The following is a 21,970-nucleotide window of genomic DNA, read 5'->3' as shown; positions in this document are numbered from 1 at the left end:
ATAGAATATAGAAAAGACATTAGTGAACAAAAGATATGCATAAAAAAACCATGTGAAATCATGTCTCAACTTCATTTTTAATAAGAGAGTACCATGCTATTTTGAGAAGTATTGGCTTGAGATTGACTTAAGCTCGAACATCGTTTTTGGGTGGTGGCTAACACGACTATTGTACTCCATAGAGGACATTATTGAGCGTGTTATTTTGAGGAGGAAGTATTGGCTTGAGATTGACTTAATCTAGAGCATCGTTTTTGCGGTCATAAACGACATTATTGCGCGTAACAACAAAAGAGTGAAAGAGGATGAGTGGCTTAGGGGTGTTTGGTTTGAGGAATGGTCTAGTCCATCATCTACTCATGATTAGTTTTTTTTTGACAATGTACTCGTGATTAGTTGAGTTGATGCATCGTAACACCATTCCTCAAAAGCCAATAATCAGAAGTAGTATGAAAAATAGTCATTCAACTAAAATTAAGAAATGGACTCGATACAACACCTCGTCTATAATGGAAGTTGAGTGAAAGTGAGTCCTCAAAACCAAAACCAAATTAAACACCCATCTCGTGTACGATGTGGCATGAGATCCCTAGATCAGTGAGAAGCCCGTCGCCGGACCGCATGCCCTGGTTCCCACCTCATGCCGTGCTTCCCATTGCGCTCGTAATGATGCAAAGTTGTTTTTACGCTTTCTTTTTTAAGAAAAAATATGCTTCCCATTGCCCAAGGCCGGCGCATTTCAAGAAAAAATATGTGAAAATAACTGAAATTGTTTGACTGCTGAGAGTTCTGCCTCTCCCCGTTGGGAAAGTATACCTTCGTTTCCAAGAAAACCCCACTTTCTACACATAATAACACCAAAAAAGTTGCAAAATCGGTTATCAAAACCAAAGAAGTTGCAAAAACCAGTCATCATTCTGATGCTGACGCTATATGACTCCACTGTGCATACAGATTACAGAGTGTAAGCCTGTAATTTCGGAAATATGTTTCATCCACGTAACATACAACAGCCAAAGCGTCGATATCGCAGATTAACCGCTGCCACAAAAGCATACCAGGTTCAGTGCACATATCGCACGCATAACACAGTGAAAATACTTCTTCAGTACACGTTGCTAGGGTGCACGGCAACAATTCAGTACAAGAGGCCGAAGCGTGATGACCAATACATCCAGAAATATTCTTGCGCCAGGTTAAAACAGATGGGCGTTGTCTCTGGTCTCTGAAAGCATCACTAAACATGTAGTAGCATATATACACACATCGCCGGCCGCATAAAGACACAAGTTAAAAACAAGCTAAGCTTCTCTCTCGGCGCATGCGTTCGCCTCTGGACGAGGCGCCAAACCATATCCTTAGGCCGACTCTGCGAAGCCAACCCTCAGCTTGCCGTAGTCGAAGACGGTGTGGTAGACTCCCATGAAAACATCACCCAAGATCCTGGAATTGCAGATAGTCCAAACGTTATGTGCGAAGACTAAAATCATGCAAGCCAGAATCAGGAGCTTAGCAGTGCCTAATTTACCAGAGGGGGCCACGAGGCGGTGGGATATCCATGGCTGTGAATCCACTGATGCACTGGGCAGCTTGTCCTTCACCAACCTTCAGAATGTACTGCATAACCAAAGAGAAAGGGAGTCAAGTTCAGATACTGCAACAAGATGGCAAATGCAGATGGTTGGGCTAATAAGGATCAAGAGCCGAGAGTGTGATAATGGAGAAGGGATCACACACCTGCTCTGGTTTCAGCTTGAACTTCTTGCCTCCGATGGTGAACGCAATGTCAGGCATGGACCCAAGACTGGCACAGTCCACGGCTGATTCTCCCATGGGACTAGGAAGACGCTCACAAAGCTGTCATAGTGAAACAGTTAAGCAAAGTAGAGTACTACGTGGTACATTAACACTCTGCGCTCGAAGTCAGTTAAGCTCACCTGATTAATGTAGTTCAGGATGAGCTCCTGTGTCTTGTTCTGGGCAAGTTGGTTCTGCATCCATACCACAGCCATCTCACAGGCACTGCACATTGGGTCACTCTTGAGACCACCATTTGATTTCCCAGCTTCATCATCCACTACGCTCCGAATTCCAGCGCTGCATTTGCATAGCATATAACAAAGGAAGAAGTGAGCTACAGTAACTCCATAATATGAGACAAGATGCCCAGACGTTATCGTTATCATGAGTACATGACAAGCTATGTCTCAGCAACATCAAACAGTATGTAACTATAGAGATTGTTTACAGTCCTCACCTAACACCATGAGTGCCATCAAAAGTGCACAGACCAACCTGAGAACAGACCTTCGCTGGTTGTGTCTGTAAAATAACCCAGTAGCAAGTTTGAGTTACCTCAGAGTTTCAAAAGCAACCGACCAAACCAGCAACCAGAAAAGCAAATCCATAGTTTGGAATACACAAACCTCAGCTAGTAAAAGATCTAGGATCTGTTGTCCATATTGAGAAACAACAGTCTTGCACTCCTGGCTGACTACACCAGCAGCACCAATCTTTTCATTGATTTCAGTAATTATGGCCTGTATTGAAAATATTAGCTTGTAAGCACCAGTGCAACACAGGGTGGAACACAAAATGCAGAAAAGCAGGGAATGATAATCAGACTTAGATCACCACCAGACATTTTATGTGAGCACCACAGGATTGAACACAAAATGCAGAAAAAGAAGAGTGATGATCGTAGATTCAGATCACCACCTAGGCAAATATCAAAAGTTAAGTGCATTAAATGCAAGTGCTGTTTTCTCACAATTAAGCTGCAAAATTACATAGAATTTTGGTATTGCTGAAATGTGAAATCATCCTCACCAAATGATATCCATAAAAGATGATACGTACAAAAAGACAAGTCTTATTAAAAAAAAAACAGACAAAAAAACAAAGGCAAAGTGTCCAGGAGCCAACCCGGTACATCTGAGTCTAATTTTCAAATGTTTTAGCTATCGAAACATTAAGCACCTGAGACTATCGATTTGTCAAGACTCCACAAGGGCATGGTATGATGGAACAGTAATTTAAGTAGCAAGGCGGACATTTTTAGGCAGACATGATAGCATCAACTACATTTTTCATTCAACAAGGATCACCATGTCATTTGTACAAAGGTTTTGTTATATATAATATATCACCAAACAGACAAAAAAAACTAAACAGCTGCTTCAATCGCAAAATGGTGAACCCATCAAGGTTATTGCAGATAAAAAAATACACAAAGCTCAAAACTTACTGTGGGCCCAGCAAGCAAGGAAGTTCCAGAATCTGCAATTGCTGCACAACCGCCAGCACAAAACCCTGATAATGATAGATGTCACATTTAGTTATATTTCTCATTAACATGAGATTAGAATAACAAAGAGAGGAACATTGCAGTACCAGTGGACACTCCATCAACCAGGACATCACCCATGTTAAACTGCACCAACAAATTGTACACTTTAAACTGAGTTATACCTTCGAAAAACGAAGTTATTAGAGAATACAAGAAACAAAACCAACCTGCCAGTATCCCTTCTGAGTGACTGGGACATACGTGTGATCACCCTTGTAGTGGCTAGAATCCATTCCACCAAACACAATTTCACCACCTTCTCCGTCATCAGCATGTCGGTTAAACCAGAAGGAGAAAACAGGGTCGCTGATGAGACCTTGTTTTACCATGTTATACCTGCAATTTGTTTGTTATTAGGGACCAGATGTGCAAAGTATATCATAATCATATTTCCCAAACTATAAACCAATATGTAACAAAGTTGTACAATACCGTAATCACATATCTTACTATTCTTGCTAGATACAGCAAAATCTAACTACATAGCATGGGAACACATAAGATACCCCAGAAAGAACAAGAAAGAGCAAGAAAGAACAAGAACTCTTAATGCAGAAAGATGACCATTTGTTTTACACAAGGATAACCATGAAATATATCCATGTGTAACTAAACAACGACGACCTTTGAATTACAGTGTTCGAGAAAAAAAATGACCTTGAGTTACTCAAAGAATATCAACAACAGCTAAAGCTAGATGGACAAAGGAACAATCATTGCTTTTACTGTAATTGAAACAGAACTGAGCAAATGATCTGAACTTTGAAGGCCACAAAAGCTTACCATACTGGTGTCGCATTCCCAACAGATATTTCCTGAAAGCCTAGCCCAAGAATGCCATCAAATTTTGCAACCATGAAGGTAAGGCCTGGCTCCTTTGTAGCTTCAATAAATTCCTAATAAAGCAACACAATATTTATTATTTCCAAGTGGAACTGATGTGACCTGAGATGAATTCCGAACAAATATTATAACATATATACATCAGAGCACTGTTTCATACAAATAAACATATACAAGTGCCCACTAACCTGATCCTTCACAACCAGATCACCTAATGTAACACTATCCTCACTGAAAAAACCAGCAATTGAACCAGTTCCATATTGAATGGCAGCAGGTTTTCCTGGAGAGATGAGGCAAGACAACATGTCAATGTCCAGAAGCAAACAAATAGCATACATAAATGCCCAATATGAAGAGCTTTTTATCTTCTTTTTAATTTTACATTCTCAGTGGCTCATGTTGGGTTTCATCTCCAGAATTCCTCAATTTTCTTGGGACTGAAAGGATTTTTTTTTTTAAAAAAAATGAGCAGTATGATAAAACAAGGCCATATACATTCCAAGAAGAGACAAACCTTTCAATATCCATAGCACAAGAAAAATAAGGCGACTATTTCCAGCATAAGGTCTGCTAGTGTCACACGCTGAAGTTATTACTATACCAACTTCTAGGTTTCCATTGAATTCGAGGAGTCAAGCTCAAAAAAGACAGATACTGTAAACTGTCATCATCATTCCTGAATCGTGTTCCACATTGCTATCCACACAAATTTGCACTACATCTACATCAGGTGCTTTTAACATCCTTTTCATAGATGTTGCAATTATACCAAGCTAACACAGATTTTGTTTTGATGTTGTTATAAATTTTCTGTTTCATCGTAAATATTCTAGAACAACAAAGTAGGGCAGGCAGCAGACCTACTATAAACAAAGTAGGATTTGTAAGCTATTAGCAATACATGAGCAAAAATAAAAAGGGAAATTCATGATATTAGAACTGAAAAGAAAATCTGTGTTTCCACAAACAGAGTAAATTTAGCATTTCAATTCATGACCATGCGTCTGTTCTAGGTATGGTGGATTGGACCTAATCTCCTAGCTCGGAACTTTTTTGTCCACAAGGCATTTAACTTATGATCCCCGTCTCCCCGACATATAAGTTCAGCTTTTTACATTTATATACGTATATTTTCAACATATATGGTGTTATATGGGGACGAGAACACGGATTTGGGAAAGAAAAACATATGACAGAGCAAGGCAGATCTCAGTCCACAATAACTGAATTGAGAAAAATACAGTAACAAGAAAAAAAAAAGTAAGAGTCAAACCGTTCTTCTTGTAAGTGCTTGACTGCCCTGACTTGTAGCGCGAGTGGAAGTAGCAAGCGATCTGCAGCACATCAGCAGTTCAGCACAAAAACACGCTCCAAAGTCTCAGCACAAAACACATCCAAACCCTGAACTAAAAGCCTGGAACAGGCAAGGGAAGGAATGAACGAGGACGCACCGAGAAGTAGCACTTGGAGGACGGCACCCAGAGGTTGGAGCTGCCGGTGTCGAAGATGACGGTGAACTTCTGCTCCGGCGTGCCGACGCCGATCTCCCCAAAGTACTGCGCGTTCATGTAGTTCTTAAGCGCGATGACGTCGCAGTCGTCGCTGCCCGAGCCCAGGGCGTTGGCGCCGCGGAGGAGGAGGCGCTGCCTCTCCTCGGCGGAGAGGCGCGCGGCGACGCGGCCGTTCTGGTCGATGGGCTGCTTCTTCAGCGCGACCCGCACCAGGCCCTCCGCCGCCGCCGACGCGGGGAGCAGGGCCTGGAGCAGCGCCGCTGCCAGGAGCACCAGGGCGATGCCGCGGGTTCCCATGGTCGCGATCTGCGGAAATCGAAGGCGGAGCCAACGAGAAGCAACGGATTTAGCCTCTAGGCCGCGAGGAGATTTGAATGAAGGGTGAGGAGATTTGAAGGGTGGTTGGATCGAACAAATCCTTCACTGGGGAAAGCACTGGAACGAAAGGGCTGTTCCTAACTGATACTGCAGTGATTAGTTCGGTACGGTTGCGAGCGGAGTTTACAACGTCTAATAAATACTGGCAAGATCGGATTGATCGAGGATCAAAACCGCCGACGAACTCGATACTGGACGAACAAAAACCTCAAAACCCGGGGAGTCGCGACCATCCCAACAGAATTGAACCCCTTTTTTTCGAAAAAAAAAACACAAAACTACTTGGAAATCGCGAGAATAAATCGGGTGAAAACGGATTACATGTAGGAACGCGCGGAAACAAGCAGATCTAGAACAGAGCCCGCATCAGACACCGCAGGCAATTCGAGACGCCGTCAAGGCGAGTCCACGAGAAGAGAATCGTCGAACTCACCAGAAACCGAGGGCAGGAGCAGGAGGAAGGGAAGGTGGAGGAGCAACTGACGTGCGCAGCACTACGAAGCGGAGGCGTGGTGGGGAGGGTATATAGAGGAGGCTGGCCGTCGGATTTGGTGGTCGAATGCGATCGGCCGTTGGATGAGGATAGGGGCGTCCCGTGCCCGGGGTGGGAATTGGTACAGGTACCCAGGCAAATGCCGATCAGTTTTTGAATATGTAGCAAAGCAGAAGCAGGTCGCATCTGGTGTGGTGTGGTGTGACTTGTGAGGAGTGCGTGAGCCTCGTACTTTTTTCCCCCTGACATTTGAGTGCATGAAAAGAGCCTACTGGCTGCCGGTTACTTTGCCTTGAAGTAATGAAGATTCATCATGTCATTAATTTAAGGGCATGCCATAGGTTATTTTTTTCAAACACAGTAGGTAAATGTTGACCCCTAACAACACAAGCAAACCGCACCTTAAAAAACTGAGCCGAGTACCTTAAAAAAAACTAGACGTCACATTTTACGTTCTTGTCATTGAAGTTTTTTTTTCGACTCAATGGTTCCATTTCATTCATCAATGAACATCAAGGTTACAATCGGCAAGCACTAGATGAGCGACACATGATATGACAGGATATGCCACCACCCATCCATCCTGTACTCTCCTAGAGACCTGCTTTGCTAAAATATGGACATCTCTATTACATGACCTACTAGAAAAGATCAAAGTAAAATTAGATAAAAACAAACAAAGATCATGTACAGTATTTCCCTTATGAATGGAGCAATCCGCGACTGCTGGTTCGCCCTCGCCTCCTAGAATTGACTAACTATTGTAGGTAACTCGCTACCGACAAGCATATCTTTTCTTTAGACCAAAGACCGTAGCTCTGCTTATATTGAAAGCAACATAGTTTTGTTGGGGATTCCAGTTTACAAAGCTTGGCTCAAACAAGAAAAACGTGCAAGAACAAAAAACAGCACAGGTGCTAAAGTCAACAAGAAAACAAGCCCCAACGACATATTATCTACCACTTAACGAGCAGTGTTGTTAAATCTCGTAATGAATTAGAATAAAACACGAGCAAGTGTCAAACAATAATTTAAATACAAATGGGTGTGTTTCACCGCAATCTTAATCTGCAATATTGGTTTCCGTTTGTACTACTCAGTAAATTAAAAAAATACTACTATTGATTAACTTAAGATAAATGATGCAATTTTATATTTTTTTTATAAAATTTATCTGTTTAGATTTAAGATTATTAACCCTATTTTTCAATCCTACTTTTTAGCGAGCAAGTAGTATTTTTTTCTTATAACTAATCAGTATAGTTAGAAGGAGCTATATTTCCACGAAACAATCAGACCATCAAATTAGACGAGGATCCCGTGAGTCGCGTTTGTCGTGACCTTTTGTCTTAAGATCTGTTGACTCGAGTTCTCAGATGTGGTATATAATCAGGGGCGAAGCTACGTAGTAGCTTGGCGGTGCTCAGGCACCCACAAAAATTTGAAAAACCACTACTAAAAAACACATTTTCACCATTGTTGTAAATTAAATTTTCACACCTATAAGAGAAAGGCACCCCCATCCAATTCGTTCTAGCTTGGCCCCTGGGTATATTTATATAGTGATATACACATTGTGTATTTACATTTGTGCGCACGTTTATATATGCATGTAATAAACGTATTAATATGTTTGTTTGGAAGAAAAAAAATGACATTGCGTAGGATACTGGTTTAACGAGCAAGTCACCGCTTAAAAACGGCACGTCTCATGTGCCCAAAAATGGTCCATTCCCTGTCCTTCGCCTTGTAGTTGTAGACTGTACTAGTACCACTGGAGTACAAAATTGACGAGGAGTGAGGGCGACACGTAGATAACTTGCATGAACACTTCGTGGAATCTCCTTGTCGTGCTGCCTGCTGCTAACGTGACGCATGGCTTGGGGTACCGGCTCCTCATCTGACGGTCGGCCTCGGCCTGGCCTTGTTTACTTCTAAAAAATTTGCAAAATAAGAATATTAGTACTTTCGTTTGTATTTGATAAATATTATTCAATTTATGTACTAACTATACTCAAAAGATTCGTCTCGTCAATTCCGACCAAACTATGTAATTAATTTTTATTTTCATCTATATTTAATACTCCATACATACGTTTAAAGATTCGATGTGATAGAGAATCTGAAAAATTTTACAAAACTTTTTGGAACTAAACAAGGCTCTAGTTGTTCCCCGGGGCCCACGGCCATGGAGAGGGAGCCAGGCTCTTCTTGTCTACAGTACGTACATGAGGGGCCACAGCGGGCGGCGGGGACGGGTAGGAGTAGGATAGCGTGTGAGCCGAGCGACGCGTTGCTGCTGAGCGCGGGATTCTGCTCCGCGGACCCCTCGCGTGCACGCCGAAAGCCGCAAGTCGCACTCGCCCGCATCTGATGGCCCGCCGCCCGTCGCGGTGTGAACTGAACAAGGCCAAAAAGACAAAGGAAAATCGATAAAGTAGTTTTTTTTCCTCTTAGAGGAACAAGATAGAATATTTTATTACTAAAATCCTGATTGTTGTTGTTGAGCCGATAAGGTGGACAAATCAGACGCACGCTGTCCGCTAATAGACTAAGGCCTCCTTTACATCAAAAACCTTTTTTTGATTTTGACACTGTAGTACTTTTATTTTTATTTGATAAATATTGACCAATTATGGAGTAACTAGGCTTAAAAGATTCGTCTCGTGATTTACAGGTAAACTGTATAATTAGTTATATTTTTTTATCTATATTTAATGTTTCATGTATTTGCCGCAAGATTCGATTCGACGGGAAATTTTGTAAAGTTTTGGGTTTTTGGGTGCATCTAAACAAGACCTAACCTTATATATTAATTTTTTGTTATATAAGCGCACGCCACTAGTAGATTAACAACGCGGCATGAGAGGCACAGAACTCCAACGAAATCACTGACGCTTTGTTTACACAGACTGAAAATAAATCAAGTGAAGTCAACTTTTAGATGCTCTTCAGAATATTGTTTAGTACCGTACCTTCGTTACATTTTTGTTACCGATCGCTATATTTAACATATGTGCACAGCGTGGCACGTGACGTGGTGTGTTAACACTTAAAACGGTGTGTATACCTGATCAAACACGAACTGCCCCGGAAAGAATTTACCAGGTTAAAATTCTTGGCTTGAGCCCGAGTCAACAGACTGGTGGGTTTGGTCAGGTCGAGCTAATCTCGAGAGATTTTTTTCTCCAAATTTTTCCATTTTGGTCGAAAATCAAGTAGTACTATACTCCACAGTAATAAGCAGCCTGTGACTGGCCAACTAATTGGAGTTGATTCGCAAGCAAGTAACACCGGGAGACTGCACATGTTGTCGCTTATTTGCGCCACACAATCGGTGGCAACCGAAAGGTACTCTAACTCTAAGTATAGACTACTGCATGCATGTGGATCGGATCATCGGAGCAACTACCACGAGGAGGAGGGAGGGAGTTTATAGTACGTGACGGATCACTTCGTTCTGCAGGTCAAAGGTGAGATAGACCGTTTTGTTCGCTTAGTTTATCGGTCGAAGTTTTTTTCCAGTCATTCGGCAGTACTTTCTACATGACTTATATCAACTAAATGAACAAAACGGCCCGTCATCACGTTGGTTGCTTCTAATTTTGGTCTTTTATAGGCGACGGTTCAGGACGGGAACTACAAATTATAACATATACTCGGTACACGTACCCCTACATAATAATGGAGGTCCTCGGCGCCGGTTTGGTTTTAATTAAACGAAGAAAAGTTTTTTTTTTACAAAACGAAGAAAAGTTAGGCACCGATCGACCAATGCAAATAAAGCGCTATTTGGATGTTTTGGAAAACATCGTGTGGTAGTATTTGGATGATGTACGAGTAACAATATTTATAGAGAACTGTGCTGTTAAAACCATAGTTCTTTTTTGAAGTTTTAGAGACTACTCTAGATTTTTTTTTTCTAAATTGTGGTTTTAATTTACATGTTTCTTGTTCTAAAACTATTTCATTGGTACTAAAGCTTCTCAAAACCACGACGTCCAAACAAGGCGTTAAAACTCACAGATCACAGCATACTGCACGCCACAGGTACGCAGGAGCTGCTTTGATATCTTATCGATACCGTACGCGATGCTTTGCGTCTTGGCAAGCGTCGTAGTCCGAGCATCTAGGGATTAATTATTGCAGGTAGAGGCAGCAGGTCGATTCTTGGCGGTGTCCGGGTGTAGGATGTACGTACACGATTGTGTGTGTGTGTGTGTATATATATATATATATATATATATATATATCCAGCACACTGTGCCGCAGCTTGAAACTTGGGAGCCAGCCCTGCATGGATGTGGACGACACAGCCAAAGCCACACGGAACGGGCACGACCATTATTTTTTTTAGCGAAAAAGACGACGAGGAAAGAGGAGGAGACGAACGTGTCCTGCCTCCAGTCGCGGTGTGGCCTAAAATCGGATGCCGCACCCAGGAACCAGGATCACCAAAAGTGTCTGGTACCCATTCCAATCCAAACTCCACTACCGACATGTGACTTAATAGGGCTGTAAAAGGAAGACCCTGTTATGCTAGTGTCAAATAGGGAGTTTTTTGTCTAGGTAAACTATTTATTAAATTAAATCAGAAGAAGCGACGTACTCCTGAAATCATGTCTCAGTTGTCAAAAGGAAACAACAATGCGAGCAGCTTACACGGGCCGAATTTAACTGGCACAGAAACGGGCCTGACAGATAAAAGGCAGGCCGAACACGCTCAGGAACGTACGGGCCAGACCGTGAACAAATGGGCCAAGCTTTTAGAATTTAGAAACGGTTCGTTTACAGAACCTCTCTTTTCTTTTGGACGATTTACGCATGCAATTTTTCAATTAGAAGTATGCAACTCCTAGAGGTCTGATCGAACTTTCGAACCCGACAAACACCCTGATGTCATGTATAACAAACTGAACCTGTTGCTACTATAACTATAACTATATTAGCATAGGCACATAACTATATTAGCATAAGCACATACATCACGGTGACGATGAAACTCACCATGTTGGCGATCGATATGCAGATCCTCAGTTTTTATTACCATTATCTGAGTTTTCAATGACAATGGCAAATTTGAACGCCAAACAAATGTGGACTTGCATATCTGAACCCGCAGACTTTTCACAAGTACCACATATTATTAATTATTAATTATATTATTACCATACTGATGAAATGGAGCATGTAGTAACCCCTTTTTCTTCCTCGATTCTGAAGCAGTATACGCTGCAAGTTGCAACCGCAAAACAATAATATTGCAAGCAGACATTCAAAATCAGAGCAGCATCTGCTCAAGCTAAGAGTAGACAACTCTTGGAAATCAGAAACGACTGCTTGTTAGGTTATCATATCTCAGTTATACAGGACTGCACCTCCGCATACTATCGAAAAGAAATCACAATGCATCAGTCTGGCAACACACGCAACATGTTAACACGCTCTAACTGTTGTATGCCTGGGACCCTCTCAGCGCTCAAGGTACAAGCTCAGCTAAACCGAGCAGCTTACTCTGCATCGAGTGAGGGCACAAGCACGAGAAACTTGGCTTGTGACGGCGAAAGAGCCACCATAACAAGGAAGTACAGGGCTCAGTAAGTGTGCTGATGCTGCCAGTTCGGATGAGATGGCTGAGACGGTGCGACCTGGAAGCCATTCAGGCTGCCCTCAGCAAGGTTCTGGGGGTGCTCCTGCGTCAGGCCACCCTGAGACTGGTAGAATGTTGGATACCCATGGCCTCCAAATTGGGAAGGCTGTGGCTGCTGCGCCTGACGGAAGCCACCCAGCTGACTCTGTCCCTGGTAACCATAAAAGTGGTTAGGTGGAAGAGTCGAGGTCGCTCTAGAACCCGAGCCATGAAGCCACATTCCGGAGTTGTCACCCTGAAAGAGATAACAATAAATTACCACTGCTGTAAAAACCTTCATCCACAAAAAAAGGATGACACTGATTGGGGAGAGAGCACAAAATTTCCCAGGTTACATGAGCCAGCGTGTGATGATTACCTGCTGGAGAGCCATGTATTGACTGGTGTCTTTGTACTGTCTGCTCAATGCTTCGTCAAAACCAAGAGTTGATGCAGAGCCAGTACTCTGATTAAGGGTAAAATTTCCTTGTATGTTGCCTGAGCTTCCGAAGCCTCCATAACCAGAGATGACTGATGAAGGTGGTTGTGGTTGCGGCTGATGTTGCTGTTGTAAGCCTGTGGCAGACAGGTTGTTCTTATACTCTGGGGTCGAGTACTTCATACCAGATCCGAGCAAAGCAGCAGCAGACTGATGGAATGGTCCATTACTCGGGTATGCTTGCTGGAAGGTGCCTGAAGATAGGTAAGTAGCATAGTTTTGTGGCAAATACGTCGGATAGCCAACCATATTTGGAAAATGTGTAATTGGTAAAGTTGGCTGAGAGTAAGGGTGATGTGCTAATTGCTGAGGGAGAGGAGGCCCTGTTGGAATGCTGGTACTTGGAAGACTCTGTGTAGACTGAGCATTGGAGAAAACCCCTGCTTTCAGGGCCTGAAAAATATTTTCATGAGATGTAGACTTAGGAAAGGCAGAAAACATAGGACAATGCTAAACAGGACAGTTCAGAATCCATAATGAATTTAACATGAGTTTGCTATGTTTCCAGTTTTAAATATTTATGCTAATGATGTATATCACTAAACTAGGATGCTATTTCTTTCAGTATAATAATAATTTATAATTTATAGATGCTAAAGTAATATGCACAGGAACTTTTGATACATAAAATAGCATAAGCATGTCAAGGATGTGAGTGAGAAAAAAAGGAATTCAAATATTTAACTAACCTCCTGCATGGATATGGCTGGTCTAGGATTTGTAGTCGAGCCTGTGTTATATTTTGCTTCCAGATAAGGCGGTAAATCAAACTCTAAGCCATGAAGAGCTGCATGATTTTGATTTGACCCCAATAGGCTGCTGGTGCTCAAAGGATTTGCTTGCTGGGAAACAAATGATAAAGAGTGAGAACTAAGAAACAAACTGACAGGCAGAAGAAAATGAAGTTTAGCATAATCCTTTTCAGTAAGATGAAGCATGACATGAATTGAAACAGCACAGGAAACTAGAACAAAGCTGCTGGACCATACATTAACTGTTGAAGAATTCCTGTATATATTTAAGAATAAGAAGTAACAAATATACAACAAAATTTGTTAATTTAATATGAGGATCGAGGCCTTGGGTCTTTTTTTACTTCTTTAAAAATAGAGTTAAACTAGCACACTGTCATACTGAAATATTTTTAAACTGGCTCATATGGCTTAAAATATTGTGTTCACACCTCATTTGAACTCTCTTATTCAATCTGTGTACTACTAGTCCTATAAACCAGAAGCAACGGGTCAGCAAAAAATAGCTTGACCCACTGAATAACTGTTTTTGCTTTGTTTTGAGAATGTATAGTAATCTCTTGATAACTCATCTAGTAATAAAGGCAGTTAAATCTTTTTGTTAGATATAAATACTCCACCATCCTCAGCCCTGGACACTAGCTCACCAAATTATCTTTCCCTTTTGTTTATATGAACATTCGAAAAAAATTACAAAGCAAGAGATAAACACCACACAACAGATTACTTGGATTTTTCTGAAATTGCAAACACAAATCCCTAATGTGACCCAATCACCTCACCAATTTACAGAATCAAATAAGCCAACAGGGTAAATAAAACAGCTTAAAAACACCAAACAGCCAACAAGAAACATCTGATACCCAAAACAGCTAGTTACATAGACTTTAACTTAATTCAGAAGGTGATCATTTCTATTACATCCATTAGATCTATACTATGCAGTCAATCAACATTTAAAAGTCATTCTATGGCCGAGAACATATTCTCGTACATGTCACGAATTCATGCTGCCTTTGTCAATGTCAAACTTATAAATGTGGGCACATGCACACACACTATTAAGAAATAATTTCAGAGGACTACACTCCTAGTGGGATAAATGCATCACAAAACTGCGATTTAAGCAATACCCCCACAAAAAAAAATCCTTAATTTTTCATAAAAACACACGTTTAAGCACTCCATCCACCAATGGGATATGCAATGCTTAAAGTCTGTAGTCTTGTTAAATTCTAAGTGACCAGTATTGTCAATTGTGTATGGTTTCTTGTGGTAGTTTTACAAAAGGTAGTGATACCTTTTATTATATATCTATTATCTATTATAATTCTAAAAAGATACAAATTGTATGCTTGTGTCAATTTTACTTTTTTTAATATTACGCATAAAAAAGTTTACATATGGAAGCGTTTCTTAGTAGGTCATGCAATCATGATGATTTTTCAATACAAAAGGAGGCCAAAGCATAAGCAGGGCAAGTTTAGCCAAGATATGAGCATTTAAGATGAGAACTCCAGATTGACCTAAGTGCAGTTTCCCTTATTGATATAATATGGAACTTCCTACTCCCTCCACACAAATTATAAGACATCCCAAGAATCTTGAGAGTCAAATCATCCTAAGTTTGACCAAAATTATATAAAAAACTATAAAGATTTGTGACATCAAATAGATATACTATGAAAATATAATTAATGAAGAACATAATGATACTTAGTTAATATCATAAATGTTATTATTTTATCATATAAATTTGGAAGCTATTCGCTTGGTAGAAAAGTCATGGCTGAAAGTATTGTTCGCTGATTTGTTGTGAGAGAAAAACATTGTTGAATGGCTGGCAAATTCGGGGATAAGCTCAAGCGAAAAGGGCATTGGTCAAACTTAAAATGCTTTGACTCTCCAAGATTCTTGGAATGCCTTATAATTTGGGATGGGGGAGTACATGCTAAATGTTCTAGAAAAATGCAACAGAATGCTATATAAGGCCAATGCGCCTAGATCTGTTATCATATCATGGTAACTCAAGATGTTTTTCCTTATGTATGAAGATTGACCATGTAGATACAGTGGAACTTAATGCACCTTTGCAGTTACAGCATAGCACTAGACACAAATATTGAGGGCAACGAAAGATCAGTTACCAAGGATGTGTGGGAAAAAAACAGAAAGAAGAGTCAAGCATACCATCAAGTTTGACAAATGGGAAAAAGTATGTGCTTGGTTGTTTCCTTGTGGATCCTCCATTGTGCTAGGCTGTGAAGCGTTCGTGTTTGAATAAGCATGACTTGAAACTGATGGCACGTCATATTGAAGTCCAGAAGGATCAAGTACGTCCTGCCTAAGCTCATTAGGCTGTGAAACAGAAGGCGCATCGACATTCTCTATGTTGGCTCCCAGCATGGCCTCAAGATTTTCGTCCACTGGTGAAGTTACTGCACCACTTTCATAGTAATCTTGATTCCTGCAACAAACAATTCCACGGTGTCAACATTCCCGACGTGAAGGGGCAATGAAAGTGCCACAAAAAACAGCAGTAAAATGCTTCACCTGGCGTCTATTTGATCTACCGGTGCAGATTCCTCTCGGGCAGGGAATTCCACATTGCTATCCATGGTCTTTTGTGGGAGTAGCCCAGAAAACGCACCAGATCCAAAACTGCCAAAGCTCAAACTGACACATTCTGTATTTGTAACTTGCAAATGATCAGGAATTATCACTGCAGGGTTATCTTCGGCAGTCTTTTTTGCGGCTAACTCGTCATTATGCAGGCTTAAACTCTGGAAGTTTGCTGCTGCTGCTGCTGCTGATAGATCAGCACTGGAATCCTCGACTGAAGATAAACATATATAAACACAATTACAAAAGGAATCAGAACTCATTGTGAACCATGCCAACAATTTTGTTCAAAATTTGAAAACAAGACCAAGCTATCAGAACGCAGCATGATTCATAAATATCCAAAGTGAAGCAATTCATACGATAGCAAATCGGATGAATAATTTGACAAGCCCAACAACACTAGAAGCAAAATAACTCTCCCTTTCTTATGGAAAGCAAAGAATAATATGACAGTTCATAGTCGAAGACAAAACAATATAATATCTATATTTGTTCTTTAAATCTGTTTTAACTACAGTATCTATTACTTAACAAATACTAGCTGCATTTGATCCAATACTTTGGATAAAGCAATACTTTTTTAGGTGCTTATATTTGTCCCAGTACCTTCCTGATTATGTTTACATCTATGACACAAATACAGTCTGCACAGAGTGAAATATACAGGCAGAACTACATAATAAATGGTAAAAAAATAGTTTACATCACCCAACTAGACTCAAGCAATTAATTACAATTTACCACGTCTTCCATGATTCTGACTAAGACTGGCAACTACCTAAATGTTACTTTGGTGCTTACTCCATAGCTAATATATGGAAAATTAAATAAATGGATGTTTATAGAAAAAATCATCAGCCTCTAAAATGGTTAACCAACCAGCTAGCAGATTCCCAGTAGTTCTACACTTACCTTCTTGTTCTGTGTAAGAGTAATTTTGAGGCTGATAGGAACTTGAGTTGTTCAACATTCCATCATTGTATTCAGAAATACCATCACTAGGTTCCAAGTGTATCTCAGAGGCAGGTACTGGTCTCATTGCAAAGGTGCTGTCTTCATCCAAGTGCAAATTTTCATGTGAATTAACTACATCAGTAACCAATGTAGATGACTGAAATGATGCTTCATACAAGGACGGATCACCAGATGTCTCAGGAAGGGATGATTGGTTCGCAGATGTTGGGTCGTCTTGTGGAGACCAATCAGTACCATATGGGAGCTTGCTGTCAGCAGCAGAATGACCGTGATTCATAACCTGAACCGAATCTTGGGCAGGTTGTAACCCCTTGTCAAGCTCTGTTGGGGGAACCATGCTTACAGATTGTTTCAGGTTCTGGTTTGTGCTTGGCAAAGATGGGTACTGTCCAGCATAACCTCTGTCAGCTGTGACCACAGGTTTGCTGGAAGCCTTGCCCTGAGGCCGACCCATTTTCACAATGTCAGCCATCGACAACTGACCAGGCGTCCCAGACCAACCACCATGCTGAAACCCAGACGATGATTGCAATGATACAGCTGGTCCATCAGTAACCATATGTTTGTTTGCAGAGGAACTGCAGAATACAAGAGAGGATATTAACATCAGCAATCAGCCAAATGTAATAATAAAAACCAAATGATCTGAAAATATTGACAGTTGAGAATAATTCTCTATTTTATAGAGATGGGCATCATCCAAACACTTGGAGATCATTCTGTTGATTCTAACACCCACAATATTGCAAATGATCTTTTTTTTGCAAAAAAACTAGAATGTCAAACTAAATTAAATTAACTACCTAGAGAACCATAGTAAACCTAAGAAATTAACACCAAGAATTCTTGTTGTTCCTTGGATGTTTACTCAGCAAGGCAAAAGCACCAGCAGTAACACAAAAAATAGACATGACGAGCCACAACAAAATTATTTGAAGGAAAACAGAAAATAGCTTAAATCGCTTAAAGTAAATAAACAAAATAAAAATACATAAACAAAAAACACTGATCCTTTGAATGGATCACAGAAGGGTCCTTTTGTCCCTTTACCTTGCCATTGTTTGCCTCTGACTGGAATTAACTGATGCCGTTCCAGACCCTGAGACTGGTGGCCTTGAGGTCATGTTATCTAATTTTTGGAATGAAATGGAGATTGGGTCAGAAGAAATAATAGGCCAAAAAATAAGCTTGAGGGTAAAAATGGCACGTGTTCTATTTACCAGTAGAGCTAGAGTGCACAGAATTGCTCCGTCCACCTCGATCTGCACCACTTCTAAGGCCTCGATTAGTAGAACTATTTGCCGATCGATATCTTGTCTCAGGAACCTCTTTAATCTGCTTATTAATTGCCACAACTCTAGTTGTCAGTTCTAGTGGTCAACTAAGAAAACTTTTCAAACAATAACCAAAACTGTAGTTGAATATGCTAACTTCTGGTGCAAGGAATAACACATGGTAGAAAAAAGAATCAGCAGTGCATACAGATTCATTATCAGTATTATTCACCCAATGAAACTACATGGTGCAAGAAGGTTGGTTACCAATTTATGAACAAGGTAAATAAAAGCTGGCAAATGGTTATTATCAAATGGATTGTATATGCAAGACGATAGGGCACATTAGAAAGTTTTAAAAAAAACAGTTCTGACCTCTTTCTTCTTGTCGCGCTTGCTCTTTACCTCTTGGAAAGTATCTGAAAAGAGTATAGGCAGTGATGACTTATCAACATTTATAGATGTGCTCGGCCCGTTGACATTACAACATGTACATGATGCAAGATCAGATGATATCTAGACAACTATTTCAATTGCCAGCGACCAGAACATATCCATAAATCCAAAGCTAACATTCTTGAGCACATCTGGTAAATAGATAGATTTCATTCCATGACAAGCATATGTAATGTACATAGGTCTAGAGTAGTGAGAAGTTAAGCTACAGTACTGATACTAAAATGTAGAGAACAAATGATTCAAGATCGAACTCATCCTACAGCAAATGTGTGGGCAAGACAAAAACCTTAAGAAAGTTGTGGCATGTTCGAAGTTATAGCCAGGAATTGCAATACCAAAAGAAAAATACCATAATAAGCAGAACCAGCAAAAGCTGAAGAAGAAGACAAGACAACCAAGTGATCTGATGTACATGTTCAATAGATCCCATAGTTCCGCTAGGCGCTCGACTAGGTGCGACTGGTCAGTGGGCGAAGCCCGTCGCCTCAACTACAGGGGTAGTCGCCGATCTGGGCGCTAGGGGGCCTTAGGCGGCGCGGAGGCGGACGCGTGCGCAAGCCCGCAGAAAAATTACGCAGCGGGCCAGGGCGTGAAGGTTTCTCGCGCAGAGGCAGACGTCGCAGGCGGGCGCGCGCGCACAGATGGCCTCGGCTGTGCGAAAACAGGAGGGAAGTATAAAGGAAACGACGCAGTTCCTGCCTGCCATTCGCTTCTTCCCTCCGAGCACATCTCTGCCCGCCCGACGCGCTTCCTCCCGCCGGTCTTGCTCCTCCACGGAGGTCCCGTGGGCGCCAGTCGTGCTCGTCGCCGTCTCCTCACCTGGAAATTCATCCCCCCCGGCGCACCCCTCCTGCAGTCTTGCCTGGAAGGTCATCCCCACCAGCGCACCCCTCCCCGCCCCAAGGTCCGTCCCCTCCCCCGCCGGCAGCTGTGCTCCCCTGCTCCTCTCCCCTCCCCTGTTCTTCACCCCTCCCTCGCGCATCTCGTAGGCATTCACAGGGATTGCAGGTGGATACGCAGGCCCTGCTCCTCCCCGTCCTGCTCCCCTGCTCGCTGCTCCCCTCCCCTGCTCCTACCCTCTGTTTTCAAGTTGAATACATGGATGATGAATAGGAATGCCTGATCTGAACTCTGTGATTGCCACTGGATCTGAACTCTGAATCCCTGTGAATGCCTGATATTACTCTGAATGTCTGAATGGTGAATGTTATTTCTGAATGGTGTATGTTTTTGCATTTGCATTTGCTCTGAATGCCTGAATGTGAGCTCTGAATGCCTGAATATATAAGTTATGGCAAAATTGCCAAAACGCCTAGGAAAATGCGTAGGAACGCCTAGGCGCGATAACTCCCACCTAGGCGCTAGGCAGAGGGTCGGCGCCTAGAAGCCGCCTAGCGCCTAGCTAAACTTTGATAAATCCTATCATGGGAAAATCCAATACATAAGCACCTTCCTCCAAAATGCATGACTAAAAGGGCAAGAGTTCAAACATCATATCCCAGTCTAAAGGCTCCCCTCTTTCCAAACCTGGTAGCTAAAAGTACCACAGATTTTCTTTCCCAACAAACTATCTAAGCCTACCACAGCCATCCGCTCCAAATCTGGTTCGTAAGTCCTACTCCTGTAACCAGTACAAACACAAATATATCCACTTAACCAATTTCAGTTTGCCTCCTGCATTGAAACACTAAGATGTCCAGTCTAATGCAACAGGCTTGTCTTACTTTCTCCCAAGCTTCCAGCGTTCAGACATTATCCACGCTATTGTGTCGCATCCATTAGATAAAAGTAAATCCTCCCACAAGCGACAACGACAAAAATGTCTGTGCGTTCTTGAAATGATTAGCTGGCACCACAACAAAACAAGTGGATGAACCAACCACCGGATTGAGAGAAAAGATAATCCTGCGTGGTTGTGTGATATTCCAAAATAGGTAACTCCTTAGTCACTAGTCCTTACCACTAATAGCATTTGCAAGAAATCTAAAATAGAAACCCTAAATGAATAGTGGACACTGTGACAGCACTCACAGCTCCTACATCTAATACTACTATAGACTCCAACATCTAATACTATTATCTGATATACTGCCTTAAAGATAACTAAACCGAGTATGAACTCGAGGGCCCCAAAGGGGAAAGGAAACAATACAGGTGCATCCGATTCCCACTAATCGGGCAGCGCGCTCAGACTACGACCTTCATGTCAACGAATCGCCCAGATCGACGAGAGCCCGCTGGCCTACGAACCGTGTAAACCCTAGCAGTGGGCCCAACAACGAACAGCTAAACAGGCACGGAATCGTGGGAGTGGGGAGTGGGGAGAGGACAGCGCAAGCCGTGCCCGGACCTTGGGAGAGGAGCCGGCTGACCGCCTCGTCGGGGTCCATGCCGCACTCGCGCAGTGCGGCATAGATCTCCGCCTCGGGGCGGTTCACGATCTCCTTGAGGCTCTGCACCAGCTTCCTCGACCCGGGCGGGACGGGCGCCGCCGCCCCCTTCCCTCCGGCTCCGCCGCCGCTCATCCTCGCCGCCGGGATCCCCTCCTGGGACTAGGGGACAGGGAGACGAGAAGGGCCCGGCGTTGCTGCGGTGGGCGGGTGTGGTGGTGGTGGCGGTAGCTTCGGTTTCGGCCTGGTTCACTTTGCTCTCTCCCACGCAACGGCGGCCGCTGCCTAATTCCAAAACCCTTCCTCCTCCCCCTCCCTCGCTGCGGCCGAGTTTATATAGCTAGACGGAAAGGATTACGGAGAAGGGATTAACACGGGACCATAACTCTTTCCCAGCCCCATGTATGGTACGGCGTACGCGGCAATTACCCTGTGTCACATGTATTATTTGCGACTACTCCTGAAGTCCTGTCCTGATTACCGTTTTTTCCACATTTTATATACAGTAATAAAGCAAACAACCTATCACCCTATAATAAATATACAAATAATAAACCGCATACCTTTACAAAGACTCTAAGAAAATAAACTTGAGCAGACACATCTCAAGATCCGTGAAGCAACACTTAGGGCTTGTTTGGGTCGCCGTGGTAAAGTTTACCGTCCGTCACATGGAGTATTAATATAGATTATTTATGAAACTAAAAACATATTTAGAGATTAATTTGTGAGACAAATCTTTTGAGTCTAATTAGTCCATGATTAGATATTAATTGACAAATGAAACGAA

General features: G+C 42.1%; 2 protein-coding genes across 3 annotated transcripts; both read right to left on the bottom strand.

Annotated features, from left to right (window-relative positions):
* LOC110430129 (aspartic proteinase oryzasin-1) lies at positions 1,028-6,831 on the bottom strand. Of its 2 annotated transcripts, none has more exons than XM_021447153.1 (14): positions 6,518-6,831; positions 5,647-6,012; positions 5,469-5,529; positions 4,381-4,475; positions 4,133-4,245; positions 3,517-3,685; positions 3,394-3,433; positions 3,248-3,312; positions 2,427-2,540; positions 2,258-2,322; positions 1,938-2,097; positions 1,738-1,857; positions 1,529-1,617; positions 1,028-1,443 (listed from the first exon to the last, which is right to left on the bottom strand). In XM_021447153.1, exons 1-14 carry the CDS (start codon positions 6,824-6,826, stop codon positions 1,359-1,361), a joined length of 1,851 nt encoding a protein of 616 aa, XP_021302828.1. In that variant the 5' UTR covers positions 6,827-6,831; the 3' UTR covers positions 1,028-1,358. The 2 variants fall into 2 exon arrangements, with proteins under 2 accessions (XP_021302828.1, XP_021302829.1); XM_021447154.1 differs by having other exon boundaries at positions 6,406-6,579.
* LOC8063611 lies at positions 11,842-21,509 on the bottom strand. Its single transcript, XM_021447373.1, has 10 exons — positions 21,141-21,509; positions 18,707-18,750; positions 18,278-18,392; positions 18,108-18,186; positions 16,995-17,635; positions 16,011-16,293; positions 15,648-15,924; positions 13,395-13,547; positions 12,586-13,098; positions 11,842-12,462 (listed from the first exon to the last, which is right to left on the bottom strand). The coding sequence occupies exons 1-10, from the start codon at positions 21,313-21,315 to the stop codon at positions 12,172-12,174; spliced, it is 2,571 nt and encodes an 856-aa protein (XP_021303048.1). The 5' UTR covers positions 21,316-21,509; the 3' UTR covers positions 11,842-12,171.

The sequence above is a fragment of the Sorghum bicolor genome, chromosome 9 (genome assembly GCF_000003195.3).
Source record: "Sorghum bicolor cultivar BTx623 chromosome 9, Sorghum_bicolor_NCBIv3, whole genome shotgun sequence".
Taxonomy (NCBI): domain Eukaryota; kingdom Viridiplantae; phylum Streptophyta; class Magnoliopsida; order Poales; family Poaceae; genus Sorghum; species Sorghum bicolor.
The sequence above is the reverse complement of the archived record's forward strand: the minus strand, read 5'-3'. Positions and strand labels throughout refer to the sequence as shown.

Coding starts and splice junctions, on each gene's coding strand:
- LOC8063611 (XM_021447373.1), bottom strand. CDS start 21,315: ATGAGCGGCGGCGGAGCCGGAGGGAAGGGGGCGGCGGCGCCCGTCCCG. Junction 18,751..21,140: donor CAGCCGGCTCCTCTCCCAAG/GTCCGGGCACGG, acceptor TACTCTTTTCAG/ATACTTTCCAAGAGGTAAAG. Junction 12,463..12,585: donor AATACATGGCTCTCCAGCAG/GTAATCATCACA, acceptor TATCTCTTTCAG/GGTGACAACTCCGGAATGTG.
- LOC110430129 (XM_021447153.1), bottom strand. CDS start 6,826: ATGTCAGGGGGAAAAAAGTACGAGGCTCACGCACTCCTCACAAGTCAC. Junction 5,530..5,646: donor CCTCCAAGTGCTACTTCTCG/GTGCGTCCTCGT, acceptor GATGTGCTGCAG/ATCGCTTGCTACTTCCACTC. Junction 2,098..2,257: donor GATGGCACTCATGGTGTTAG/GTGAGGACTGTA, acceptor ATGCAAATGCAG/CGCTGGAATTCGGAGCGTAG.